Source organism: Ahaetulla prasina, chromosome 6 (genome assembly GCF_028640845.1).
Source record: "Ahaetulla prasina isolate Xishuangbanna chromosome 6, ASM2864084v1, whole genome shotgun sequence".
NCBI lineage: Eukaryota > Metazoa > Chordata > Lepidosauria > Squamata > Colubridae > Ahaetulla > Ahaetulla prasina.
The window spans coordinates 101,154,252-101,168,207 of NC_080544.1; the positions used below are offsets into that span (position 1 = coordinate 101,154,252).

A 13,956-nucleotide genomic window follows, 5' to 3' on the forward strand; every position below is an offset into this window, starting at 1 on the left:
ATGAAGATCTAATCTTTGAATCTATGATGATCTCTCAAAAGTCTTTCAACAAGATGTTTTGGCACACCATAAAGAGAGCATTTGGTGTCTAGCGTGCTAATTATGTGCCTATGTGGCCATTAAAGGTTCCGAATCTGAAATAGGAAATTGCAAGGTGAATTAAAGTTTGCTCCTGCATCTCCTTGAACATTGACCTCACATATAAGGGATGGCTACTGATTGTATCTCTCTATTTGACCGATCCCATTGCTGTAAATCATTTTAGAACTTTTCTTATTTCACCCTTCTCCTTTTCTGCACTATTAATGCTTTCTATTCAAGATCCAGAACATTCAATGACTCCATAATATTCTATTTATATATATAAATATATATGCATAAAGCAGCCCTTTCTTTTGCAAGCGTCACTGATTCTCATCGGTTTTCCACTTTTCTGGACATAGCTGAACAGTATCAAATATCACATGCTATAATCATGACTTTCTAGCCCACGTGCCATTAAGAACCCACTGGTTTCTTCCCCCGCAAAACGAGAGGAAAATCTCTGTTGTTTGTGGCGTGGAGCTTCAAAAAGCCGTAGGCAGAGGAACAAACATCCGGCAGAATTGAATGAGAAGACAGAAAAAGCTTATCCTGTTTTAAAGCATACTCTTTCTTTCTTCTTTCTTCTTTTTGTCAAAAACCAGATCCAGCCTTGGGTGGAATGGCAATAAGACTAAAAAAGCCTGAAAATTCCATCTAAAATTGATATTGTTTGTGAATCCAATATGCAAAGGCGTATTTCCCCAACGACAGCTGGGAGGAGAGATTAATTTATTTGCAACCTTGTATTCAAATCACCTCATCTGCTTGCATACATAACACATCCCTTGCATGCAAATGGTTTGTGGTTCAACCTTACCAGGTCTTACACACACGCATACATACACACACACACACACACACACACACACATACACACACAACCCTTAGAGGGTTCTTGCCACTCAGTTTTTCCCCGAATGCCATGACTCTGCTAAACAAATAATTCCCTCAACACTGTCAAACTATTTACTAAATCTGCACTACTATTAATCTTCTCATCGTTCCCATCACCAATCTCTTTCCACTTATGACTGTAACTTTTTTGCTTATATCCTTACGATTTATATTGATAGTCTCCTGATTGCTTATTTGTTCCCTATGACTATCATTAAGTGTTGTACCTTATGATTCTTATTGTACGTATCTTTTCTTTTATGTACACTGAGAGCGCATGCACCAAGACAAATTCCTTGTGTGTCCAATCACACTTGGCCAATAAAAAATTCTATTCTATTCTATTCTAAAATGAGATTTCTTGAAAATCTTTGCAAAGAGAATGGCCAGGAAATTGTGTGGAAATAGCAACCACTTGTCTGGAATGGTATAGAGTCTCCTGCTTGACCAGGGGATTTGAGTAGAAGACCTCCAAGGTCCTTCCAAGTCTGTCATTGGACAGTGCTGACTCTTCGGCTTTGAAATGGAGATGAGCACCACCCCCTAGTGTCGCGATACACACACACACACAAAAACACACAAACACACACACACACACACACACACACAAACAAACGTGTTCTAGCAAAATATTATTGTCCTTTTCTCTTCTAGAAAAGGACAATAATATTGTGTGCTACTCGCATTTCCACTCCCCCCCCCGTTACATTTATACTGAATTTTTAAAAGCAACGGTGAACTTTATTTAGCATCAAAACAATTTGCATATGCCAGATGAAAAATGTATTCAAACCAGAACCCCAGCTCTATGATTAGCCCATAACATTTTATTTCAGGAGAAACCAATGATATGAATATCTAAGAATATAGCTTTCAACTCACATGCCAAGTCCTGTGTTTGTGTGTGTGTGTGTGTGTGTGTGTGTGTGTGTGTATATGTAGGTCTTTGGTTATTCGGGTTTTCTCCCGCGTAAAATTGGAAGTGTCTTGGCGACGTTTCGACAAAGTCTCATTCGTCATCTTCAGGCTTCAGCTTCGTGCTTCTGGGAGCAAAGCTGAAGCCTGAAGATGACGAATGAGACTCGTCAAACGTCGCCAAGACACTTCCAATTTTACGATATATATATATGCATAAAGCAGCCCTTTCTTTTGCAAGCGTCACTGATTCTCATCGGTTTTCCACTTTTCTGGACATAGTTGAACAGTATCAAATATCACATGCTATAATCATGACTTTCTAGCCCACGTGCCATTAAGAACCCACTGGTTTCTTCCCCCGCAAAACGAGAGGAAAATCTCTGTTGTTTGTGGCGTGGAGCTTCAAAAAGCTGTAGGCAGAGGAACAAACATCCGGCAGAATTTGGAAACGAACCGCAACCGAACAAGAGTGAATGAAAGAGCTGTTACCTGCTGTATTTGATGTCACCGGACGTGCAATGGCTTCTGATTTGGTTTCGCAAAGAAAGTCATCTATAGAAGGACTCAGCAGGGGCCGGCTTTCTTGCTGCTCATTCACAAGCTAGTGACAAAAAGCAAGAGGAGAGAGTTGGATGTGCGCGCATGTGGGTACCGCTTAACTATGCACACCAATGTCACAACAGCCCCAAGCGGCTTAATATCTATATATCTATATATTATTCCATTTCTGAAAGCATCAGATGGCTTAAATTTTGGCATACGGTTTCCCTTGAAATTAAATGAGATGAATATAAGCAACTGAATGAGAGGAAGCAAAAAAGAAAAAAAAAAGATAAAACACCACTCATTAGTACCTAACTTCAGATTTCAGACTTCTGCTGGGGGAGGATTGTCATCTTTTCAATAATTATATTCTAAGCGGATTCCAAAAGACATGCTTTTTTATGATTTGGGATCTAATGAAGCCCCAATCTAGCTGGGTTCACACAGTATGTTAAACCCCACCCTCTTGCTAGCAAAATGCAGTTGCTGTGCTTGTGTAACATGCTATATTCAAATAAATAATGGATTAAGGTAGCTTATCATGGTTTAACTCTGATGAGCTGCTTTCTTCAATCTGTGCCAGAAATCTATTTAGCCTGCTGTGCAAATCCAGCCACGCGGATGGGTCATGTAGATTCACCTGCCTTTTTGCATTTACACCCTGTTCCCTTTCGGCAACTAGCCAGCAATGTGGCAATCTGCCCTTTCTCTAGAAGAGGGAGCCCATCTCAACTGCAGAAAGCAAAAGGAGGCAAGAGACCAGACCCATCGTCCAGATGCCTTTCCTTTCCATCACTTGTTCGATTCGGCTGGGCAAACCATCCCGTGCACATTTCCAAAAACATTTGGAAAACAGGATGCTATGGATATCATCTGCATGATCTGCATGAGATAAGAGCCCTTATAACGACAGAAGGTGTGTGTGTGTATGTGTGTGTGTGTGTGTGTGAAACTCCCATCACACCTATGTTGACTCAAAGTGAAACTTTAGATTGTTCATCTTCAGAATTGATCACTTCTTGTTAGATTCTAACTCTTCCCATCCACAGATGACAGTGCCAACAAGCAGGATGATGGTCATTTCAAATCAATCATATCTGACAACTCAAGAAGAAAAATTAACCCTTAACCCTTCCCCCCTCTAAACCAGGGATCTCCAACCTTGGCAACTTTAAGATTTGTGGACTTCAACTCCCATAATTCCACAAGTCTTAAAGTTGCCAAGGTTGGATACCCTGCTCTAAACTATGAAGATCTAATCTATGAAGATATCTCAAGAGAGTCTTTCCCCTCTAATCTATGAAGATCTAATCTTTGAATCTATGATGATCTCTCAAAAGTCTTTCAACAAGATGTTTTGGCACACCATAAAGAGAGCATTTGGTGTCTAGCATGCTAATTATGTGCCTATGTGGCCATTAAAGGTTCCGAATCTGAAATAGGAAATTGCAAGGTGAATTAAAGTTTGCTCCTGCACCTCCTTGAACATTGACCTCACATATAAGGGATGGCTACTGATTGTATCTCTCTATTTGACCGATCCCATTGCTGTAAATCATTTTAGAACTTTTCTTATTTCACCCTTCTCCTTTTCTGCACTATTAATGCTTTCTATTCAAGATCCAGAACATTCAATGACTCCATAATATTCTATTTATATATTTCCCTCTAAGAGTCTGAGATGGTGTATGTCTTATCTGATTTTGTCTCATAACTATCACTAGGTTGGAGGGAGTCCGAACGATTGACTGAAGTTATTCAGTAAGCTGAATTGTAACTTGGTTTTCTCCCAGGTTCCCTTGCTACCAAGGTAGAAGTAAAGTTTCCTCTCGCACATATGTGCTACTCATTCCCGACTCTAGGGGGCGGTGCTCATCTCCGTTTCAAAGCCGAAGAGCCAGCGCACGAAGACATCTCAGTGGTCATGTGGCCGGCATGATTGATGCCAAAGGCGCACGGAACGCTGTTACCTTCCCACCAAAGCTGGTCCCTATTTTTCTACTTTGCATTTTTTACATGCTTTCAAACTGCTAGGTTGGCTGGGATAAGTAATGGGAGCTCACCCCGTTACACAGCACTAGGGATTCAAACCGCTGAACTGCTGACCTTTTGATCAACAAGCTCTCAGCGTCTTAGCCACTGAGCTAACTGAGCTAATACCCTTCTAATGATTTAGAGATTATCCATCAACTTGAGGAAGGAGCCCGCAAACAGATATAGCAGTCTACTCATGTTAATGTGAATCCAGATGACAGATTTATCAGAATCAATGGCATTAATCTTGGTTTCTAGAAGGAAGACTGTATTCAGTTTAATGCATGGAGAATTGGCTTTCTCTCCAGGCATCTGTGTATTGCTGAAGGAAACAAGGTTAAGGAAGAGTCAGGTTGCCTCCCCAGGGATATGCTCGGTCTAAGGGAGAAAAGGGATGCTATTTTAGCCCTTAAGCAACACCCCCCCCTCCAAGAACAAGGGGTGACATTGCTTCAGCAATATCATGATGTAACCAGCCACATGCTTTGCAATCCCTTGAGGCCGAAATTAAAGTAAGAAACATCGACATGGTTCTTAATTGCAAGAATATTTTCCCATTCTGGAGTTAATGCTGCTTGCATAGTTGGAAGTACAGGCAGTCCTTGACTTACTCACCGGCTGTGATTCCCTTAACGGCCGCCACCTTGCTTAGCAACATAAATTCTGATCCTGATTATGGTCATGTATTGAAGAATACATGGATTTATTACTGTATTACCTTCTTCCAGATTGCTTTCCCCCCCCCTCAACTTCCTGATTGGGCTAAAGGTTTAGAATTTTCAGGTGGTCACCCGTTCAAATATGAACCACAGCCAGTCCTGCTTAGCTTCACCCAGATTACATAGGTGCTATGACCCATCCAGCTGTAGGAATGGGAAATTGTTCCTTAAATAAAGTCCTTTAGAACGGAAAGGAAACGTTCAAGCATCTGTGGGTTCTGTTTTCTGCAATCTTGGTTTCAAGCAGGAAAGTGTTGGGTTCTTTGGAGAATACCTTCTCTGTCATGCACTACATTGTAATGAATTTTGCAAAAAAATTTAAGCTGTGGTTTTATTGAAAGGAGGAAAGAGACCGAATAAAGCAGGGGTCTCCAACCTTGGCAACTTTAAGACTTGTGGACTTCAACTCCCAGCAAAGCTGGCTGAGAGATTCTGGGAGTTGAAGTCCACAAGTCTTAAAGTTGCCAAGGTTGGAGACCCCTGAAATAAAGGTAGTCCTCGACTTACAACCACAATTGAGCCCAACATTTATGCTGCTAAGTGAGACATTGGTTAAGTGAATTTTACTTAACAAATAAGTAAGTAATGCCCCATTTTATGACCTTTCTTGCCACCATTGTTAAGTGAATCACTGCAGTTGTTAAGTGAATCTGGCTTCCCCATTGACTTTGCTTATCAGAAGGTCACAAATGTTGCTCACATGTCTCAGGGACTATCATGCCCCCATCAGAGCCTGAATCTGTGTGGGAAGACTAGCTGGAACCTGAGCTGACAGAGATTGAGGGGGCGGCTTTGTTGGGTTTGGAGGAAACTGGGGAAGACCAGGGCCTTTCAGGATTAGGACGGCTTGTAGACAGGGAGGAACAGGGGAAGGATGAACATGAGAGACAGAGCTCAGGCGAGGAGCAAGGACCACCACCTCCTGATCTTAAAACACGGAGAGTGGAGAGAAGGCAAGAACAGCGCAGACTGAGCGGGCTAGTTGGGAGAAGAGTGCCCCGCCCATCATCACAAGGCACACTTGGGGAATGAGGCTTAAGGAGATGCTATGGGGAGGGGCATTTGTCGGGAACAAACACTGAGTCCCTGAAGTGTTGAGTGCCAAACATGTGAACTTCCCAAGAGTCCTTGCATTCTTTCTGGCTTTCGGGACTAATTACCTGGATCCTTTGCATCCTGAACTCCTGATTTGCCCTGCTGGATTTATTGCTGTGCAGCCTTGGTGTACACAGTGCTGGGTTGGACTATTTGCAGCCAGAGGCTGTTTGAGGTGTGTGTGGATGTTTGTCATTACGCATGTGGGAGTGTTTGGAGAAATTTGGAGCAATAAAGGGGTGGTTTGAACTGCCAGCTTCCTCTGGGCTGTGGCCTCGGACACTGCAACCGTCATAAATACAAACTAGTTACCAAGCGTCTGAATTTTAATCACATAGCCATGGGGATGCTGCAACGGTCGTAAGTGTGAAAATGGTCATAAGTGTCGTGTCCCACTCCTCCTCTGATGGCCGGGTTGGGGAAGTCTGTATCAAGCGTGGCTGCAAAGCCTCTGCAGCTTTGCCAAAGTTCTGTCAGAGTTCTCAGGGCAGGCAGGAGACCAGGATGTGACTTCAGCAATCCGAGTTAGACTTTGCCTGACTCAGAGAATGCCAGAAAGCAGATCCTTTATATAGGCCATGGGGTGTGGCTCCATAACTCAGCACTTATCCAGGCCTGCCCCTCCCTTCCTTTAGGTGACGTCGTCTCTCTATTCTCTGGAAGCGAAGATCTCTCCAGCCTCTAGCTGTTGATAATCTTAGCTCATGACTGGCTTCACATTCTTCAGGCCCACATGCTGTGTGGGAGGGGTTTAGTTGCTCCGTTTGTCTGGGCATGATGCCAGGACTGGGGGCTGGAGACACGTCAGGCCATTCGTCTTGCTTGGCCTGTCCGGGCATGGTGCCAGGGCTGGGGGCTGGAGGCATGCCAGGACATTCTTCCGCACTTATCAGCGTCCGGCAGGAGATAAGAGGGGCCCGGCTGCGGCGGGGGGAGCGAGCGAGGCACAACAATAAGTCACTTTTTTCAGTGACTTTTCAGTGCCGTTTGAATGGTCACTAAATGGACTGTTGTAAGTCAAGGGCTACCTGTAAGTCTTGTTTTTTGTTGTATATGGGAAAATAAAACGAGAGAAATTTCTATTCTGCTGGGATTCATAGATAGTCAGACACAGTGGGATTTGACATAAATAACCAATTGCTACATCGTTTACTCCGCTTTGTAAATTTAAGTGGATGTGTCCTTATTTGTCTGAAACTACCAGCTATTAGTGATAAGATTTCATATGCTCTCTTAAACTGAAACATTTTCAGTTAACCAATTTAAATTAACTAATTTCGTTGTCGTATACATGATGTACAATGACAATAAAGGCTATTGTTATTCAACTCCTACCCTCAAAACGACGCTATAGAGCACTGCACACCAGAACAACTAGACACAAGAACAGTTTTTTCCCGAAGGCCATCACTCTGCTAAACAAATAATTCCCTCAACACTGTCAGACTATTTACTGAATCTGCACTACTATTAATCGTTTCATAGTTCCCATCACCAATCTCTTTCCACTTAGGACTGTATGACTATAACTTGTTGCTGGCAATCCTTATGATTTATATTGATATATTGACCATCAATTGTGTTGTAAATGTTGTACCTTGATGAACGTATCTTTTCTTTTATGTACACTGAGAGCATATGCACCAAGACAAATTCCTTGTGTGTCCAATCACACTTGGCCAATAAAAAATTCTATTCTATTCTATTCTATTATCTCTTTTATTCATTAAACATGAAACTCAGTCAACTGAGTTGAATTGAACTGAACTGAAATAACGTGTCACAAATACGATTGACTGGTGCTAATGGTTGATACAGGTTGTTGCCAGCGTCTTAGGTATCAACAAGTATTATTATTATTATTATTATTATTATTATTATTATTATTATTATTATTATTATTATTATTATTATTATTATTATTATTATTATTACAAAATAATGAGACAGCAAATGAGATAACTATGCTGGTTTTTGTATCACAGATCACTAGTCGAACACTTCCCAAGCGTTTAGGACATCATCATCATCATTATCATCATCATCATCATCATTATTATTATTATCTTTATTCATTAAGCATGAAACTCAGTCAACTGAACATTCAAAAAGGCATCACAAATACCATTGACTGGTGCTAATGGTTGATATGGGTTGCTGCCAGCATCCTAGGTATCAACCAAGTACCTTCTTAAGATGTACGATGTTCCAAGTAGCACAGTATTTTGCAGTGCCGCTGGTGTTATTGCAGGAAGCTGCAATTTATAAAATTCTTGGACAAAGTACCAAGTGCCCCGATGACAATGGGTATTATTATTATTATTATTATTATTATTATTATTATTATTATTATTATTATTATTATTATTATTATTATTATTATTATTATTATTATTATTATTTCACTGATCAGATGTCCTCCATTTCAATGTTCTATTCATCCATTTATGGACAGAAAGCCAACTCTGGCACACTGCTGAGGCTTCGTAATCAAGTTAGCCTTTCTGTGTAACGAAAGAATTGAACCAGCTAATGCATTATCTGGAAAGATTATCTTAAAGCATATTGGCTGCCCTGTGAGATTTACAAAAAACTCCCTAAGCTGGCGCCCTTCAAACATATTAGAACTGAAGCTGTTATTAAGGAATTAATTAATTCTGCAGATGGAGTGGCAGGTTTTCAAGCCTAACTTTAAACAGAAGCTTCTTCAGGAAGAGGCAACGAAGGAAAAAAAATATATGTGTGAAACAAGGAATAATTTAGTGTTCCACATTGAGTGAGGAGGAAGGGGAATAGGGATACTCAAAAATTCTTCCATACCACAAAATCAGAATTCAAAAGGACTTCTGCAATTCATTTGTTCTCTGTAGTGTAAAGTGCAATCTTCCAAATAAATATTTGGAAGATTGCACCTTACACTACAGGGAACAAATGAATTTGTTGTCAATGATTGTCACAAAGAAGAGGGAACTGACTTATTCACTAGGGCAGGGGTGTCAAACTCGATTTCATTGAGGGCCGCTTCAGGATTGTGTTTGACCTCGGGGGGGGGGGGCTGGGGGCTGGGGGGGCATGGCCAGGATGGGCATGGCTAGCTCAACATCACTCATATCGGGGTTGCCTGTGGTGGCCTGAGCGCTCTGCCAGTGAAAACGGGCTCCCGAGCTCCATTTTGGGTTGCAATGGCCTCCTGCAGCCCTCATGGTCCTCCCAACCAGTGGTGGGTTTCAAATTTTTTTACTACTGGTTCTGTGGGTGTGGCTTGGTGTGGCGTGGCATGGCTTGGTGGGTGTGGCTTGGTGGGCATGGCAGGGGAGGGATACTGTAAAATCCCCATTCCCTCCCCACTCCAGGGGAAGGTTACTGCAAAATCCCCATTTCCTCCCAATCAGCTGGGACTCGGGAGGCAGAGAATAGATGGGGGTGGGGCCAGTCAGAGGTGGTATTTACTGGTTTTCCAAACTACTCAAAATTTCTGCTACCAGTTCTCCAGAACTGGTCAGAACCTGCTAAAACCCACCTCTGCTCCCAACCTCCATTTTCACTGGCAGAGGCACTGTGGCCTGGTCTTTCGCTATTTCCAGGGCAGCCCTGCGGGCCAGATCTAAGCACTCTGCAGGCTAAATTCGGTCCGAAGGTCTTGAGTTTGACACTCCTGCTCTAGGGCACTAGAGGACAAGAAGTAATGGCTTGTTAAAGACGGATCCAACCTAGAAGTAAGGAGAAGTTTTCTGACAGAGCAATTAATCAGTGGAACAGCTTGCCACCTGGTGTTGTGGAAGTTCCATCACTAAAAAAATAGACTGGACAACCTGTTGACTGGGATAGTAGTCTTGAGAAGGGGGTTGGACTAGAAGTCCTCTGAGATCTTGTCCACTGCTATGATTCTACAGCCTTAGGCAAACTTGTATCTCATATGCAAACACTGTGCATAGAGCAAGTCAAATAGATTGTCATGACAGACAATAGGGCAGGCTGCATGTGTATAGATGGAGTATAATTTTCTCTAAATGAGAACACATAAGTGCACATGTGAAGAGTAAAAAGGGAAAGGTGAATATATTTTTGTGGACCTGTCCACTGGGGGCCCACAGGTCATCTTGTCCTAAACATTGGTGGCATTCCTGAAGAATTTCTCAACTACTAATCTGGCTCTTCACTTAAATAGATGAACATCTATTTAAATTAGGGCCTCTGTGGCTCAGGCTTCTAATGCAGTCTGTTATTAACAGCAGCTGCCTGCAATTACTGCAGATTCTAGTCCCACCAGGTCCAAGGTTGACTCAGCCTTCCATCCTTTATAAGGTAGGTAAAATGAGGACCCAGATTGTTGGGGGCAATAAGTTGATTTTGTATATAAATATACAAATAGAATGAAGACTATTGCTAACATAGTGTAAGCCGTCCTGAGTCTTCGGAGAAGGGCGGAATATAAATGTAAATTTAAAAAAAACAAAACATCCAGCTTGCTTCTCTGGTACATTGCTGGCTGTGGAATTCTGGGAATTGAAGTCCACACATCTCCAAGTTGCCAAGGTTGGGAAACACCAATCTAGTAGAAGACAGTTCATCACTTCCTGGCTGTTCATCTAAGCACGCAAACAGATAGACATCCAACTACTTTCCATATTGAAGTTGGTCCATCAGTTCCCAGCAAAATCCATCCCACCACTAAAGAGTTCCTGCTCTCAGGAGGTACTACTAATACTACTTGGTAAAACCACACTTGGAATATTGCATTCAGTTTTGGTCGCCACGATGTAAAAAAAATTGTTCGGATGAAGCTCTAAGCACCTGAACGGAGGAAAAAGGAAACTTGGTTAAGCAGAGGGTTCTCAGTGGGCTGAAGGCATGAATGTAAAAAAGATGTGGAGACTCTAGAAAAAGTGCAGAGAAGAGCAAGAAAGATGATTAGGGGACTGGAGGCTAAAACATATGAAGAACAGTTGCAGGAACTGGGTATGTCTAGTTTAATGAAAAGAAGGACTAGGGGTGACATGATAGCAGTCTTCCAATATCTCAGGGGCTGCCACAAAGAAGAGGGAGTCAAGCTATTCTCCAAAGCACCTGAGAACAAGAAGCAATGGGTGGAAACTGATCAAGGAGAGAAGCAATTTAGATCTAAGGAAAAATTTCCTGACAGAACAATTAATGAGTGGAACAACTTGCTTGCAGAAGTTGTGAATGCTCCAACGCTGGAAATTTTAAAGAAAATGTTGGATAACCATTTGTCTGAAACGGTGTAGGGTTTCCTGCCTGAGTGGGGGGCTGGACTAGAAGACCTCCAATGTCCTTTCCAACTCTGCTATTATTATTATTATTATTATTATTATTATTATTATTATTATTATTATTATTATTATTATTATTATTATTATTATTATTATTATTATTTGAAACAGGATTCTTTAAGATAGGGAACAAGTCTCCTCCATTTGCTTTAGTGTGGTGTCATCAGCTACTAATGGTAAAATAAGGTTTATGTGTCCTGCAATTCCAGTCATTTACGATTAAATCAATATGCCATGGTTAAATAAATAATGCTTTAAATCAATCAATTAATCAATCAATCAATTAATTAATTAATTAATTCTTCTATAACTGCCTATCTCAGCCAGGTGAAATGGGCTATTTACAGTTCTAAAACTATAAAACATTTAAAGATGTCAGGTTTGTATCCACTCATAATTACTAATTGGGATACTGAGAATTTGGAGTGGAGAGAAAAGTTGGAGGCTGGGACAATGCCTAATCCAGCCTTGACCCTCAGCGACTTAACTTTTTCCTGCACTTAATGGGAGCTAGTCTAGAATCACATTAGCTGTGTAAAGAGATTTATAACAGCCCTACCCCCTATTTGTGAGAGTGTGCTAGCTCAAGAAAATGTATAAAAGCAGCTTTAAAAATAACCTTGGAAGGAACATTGTCAATAAGAGGCTTTCAAAGTCTGTCCTACATGAAGTATTTAACTAGGAGGCTCAAAAGCTCAGCAGCTTCAAATACATAATGTGTAAATCTGAGTGGTTTAATGTGTGAGGTAACCCTTGCTTGATGAACTCATTTAGGATTCAATGAATAGTGCAAATCCAGAAAAATGGATTTAGTTTAGTTAGTTAAGGGCAGTGGTGCAGTGGTGGGTTTCAAATTTTTTTACTACCAGTTATGTGGGCGTGGCTGGCTTGCTGGGTGTGGCTTGGTGGGCATGGCAGGGGAAGGATACTGTAAAATCTCCATTCCTTCCCCACTCCAGGGGAAGGCTACTGCAAAATCCCCATTTCCTCCCGATCAGCTGGGACTCGGGATGCAGAGAATAGATGGGGGCGGGGCCAGTCGGTGCAGTTCAAAGGGCTGATTATTATCTTTAAATAATAGGTTTTAACAGGTTTTAAAGATAATAGGTTTTAAAGATAATAATCAGCACTCTGAATTGCACTTGGATCAGGTCATCCGTTGATCAAGTTATCAGTTGAATGACTTCTCCTTGACCGTATCTTGCTATCCTATCAGATCCGATAAGGTAGACACAACCTGGATCTCTTTTCTGAAAAGTTGCCATCGACCTGGATATCAGATAGTGTGACTTTTACATGGCTGTGTTCCTACCTTATGAAACACCCTCCCCTCCCCTCCCGCCCACCCCCATGATCCAGATCCCCCATGATCTGGAATTTGCATTTCTGTTTAGCGGAAACACACGCTTTGAAGAATAGGCTATCAGGTTCTTACTCTCTCAGTATTGCATGGCAGCTTAAAAACAAATCAGTCACTCAGCCCAAAAAAAAACCCTATTTCATTTCTACAAAGAAATGGCAGTTTGGCAGGGAGCCAACAGTTATTCAAGGCAATGTTTAAAACATTGTCTTTCAGAGGTACGCTTGGCTGATACTATAGAAGAGAATAGAATAACAGAGTTGGAAGGGACCTTGGAGGTCTTCTAGTCCAACCCGCTGCTTAGGCAGGAATCCCTACACCACTTCAGACAAATGGTTATCCAACCTCTTTTTAAAAATTTCCAGTGTTGGAGCATTCACAACTTCTGGAGGCAAGTTATTCCACTGATTAATTGTTCTGTCAGGAAATTTCTCCTTAGGTCTTTTTTAAAAAAAATATTTTTTATTCTTTTTAAAAAACAAACAAAAAAACAACAAGACATAACAAACACTAACATAAAACATATAGTCCTCCTTTACATAGCTTCATTTCGGTATTCCTCTATTATTTACATTTCCCCCCTCTCGTTTCCTTTAATTATACTTATCTTTTTTGTCCCATTATCCCTTATTTCTGTATATATTCAATCATACCTATCATTATAAGTCTCCAGGAGGGCCTTTTACCAAGTTCGCTTGGTTTGCCAGCTGCGTCCCTTCCTTGACCGGGATGCCTTATGCACGGTCACTCATGCTCTGGTTACGTCTGGGTTGGATTACTGCAATGCTCTCTACATGGGGCTGCCCTTGAGGTGCACCCGGAGGCTACAGTTAGTCCAGAATGCGGCTGCGCGAGTAGTAACGGGAGCCGCTCGTAGCTCCCACGTAACATCACTACTCCGTAATCTGCAGTGGCTTCCTGTGGTTTTTCGGGTGCGCTTCAAGATTTTGGTTACCACCTTTAAAGCGCTCCATGGCTTAGGACCGGGTACTTACGGGACCGCCTGCTGTTACCCTTT

At 41.7% G+C, this 13,956-nt stretch overlaps 1 protein-coding gene across 1 annotated transcript in view; it reads right to left on the reverse strand.

Annotated features, from left to right (window-relative positions):
• Positions 1–13,956, reverse strand: part of PEX5L (peroxisomal biogenesis factor 5 like) — a 212,524-nt gene that overhangs the window by 46,904 nt on the left and 151,664 nt on the right. The window contains exon 3 of the mRNA XM_058187507.1: positions 2,386–2,497. Coding sequence (XP_058043490.1) covers positions 2,386–2,497 — 112 coding nt within the window. The remainder of the gene's footprint in view (positions 1–2,385; positions 2,498–13,956) is intronic.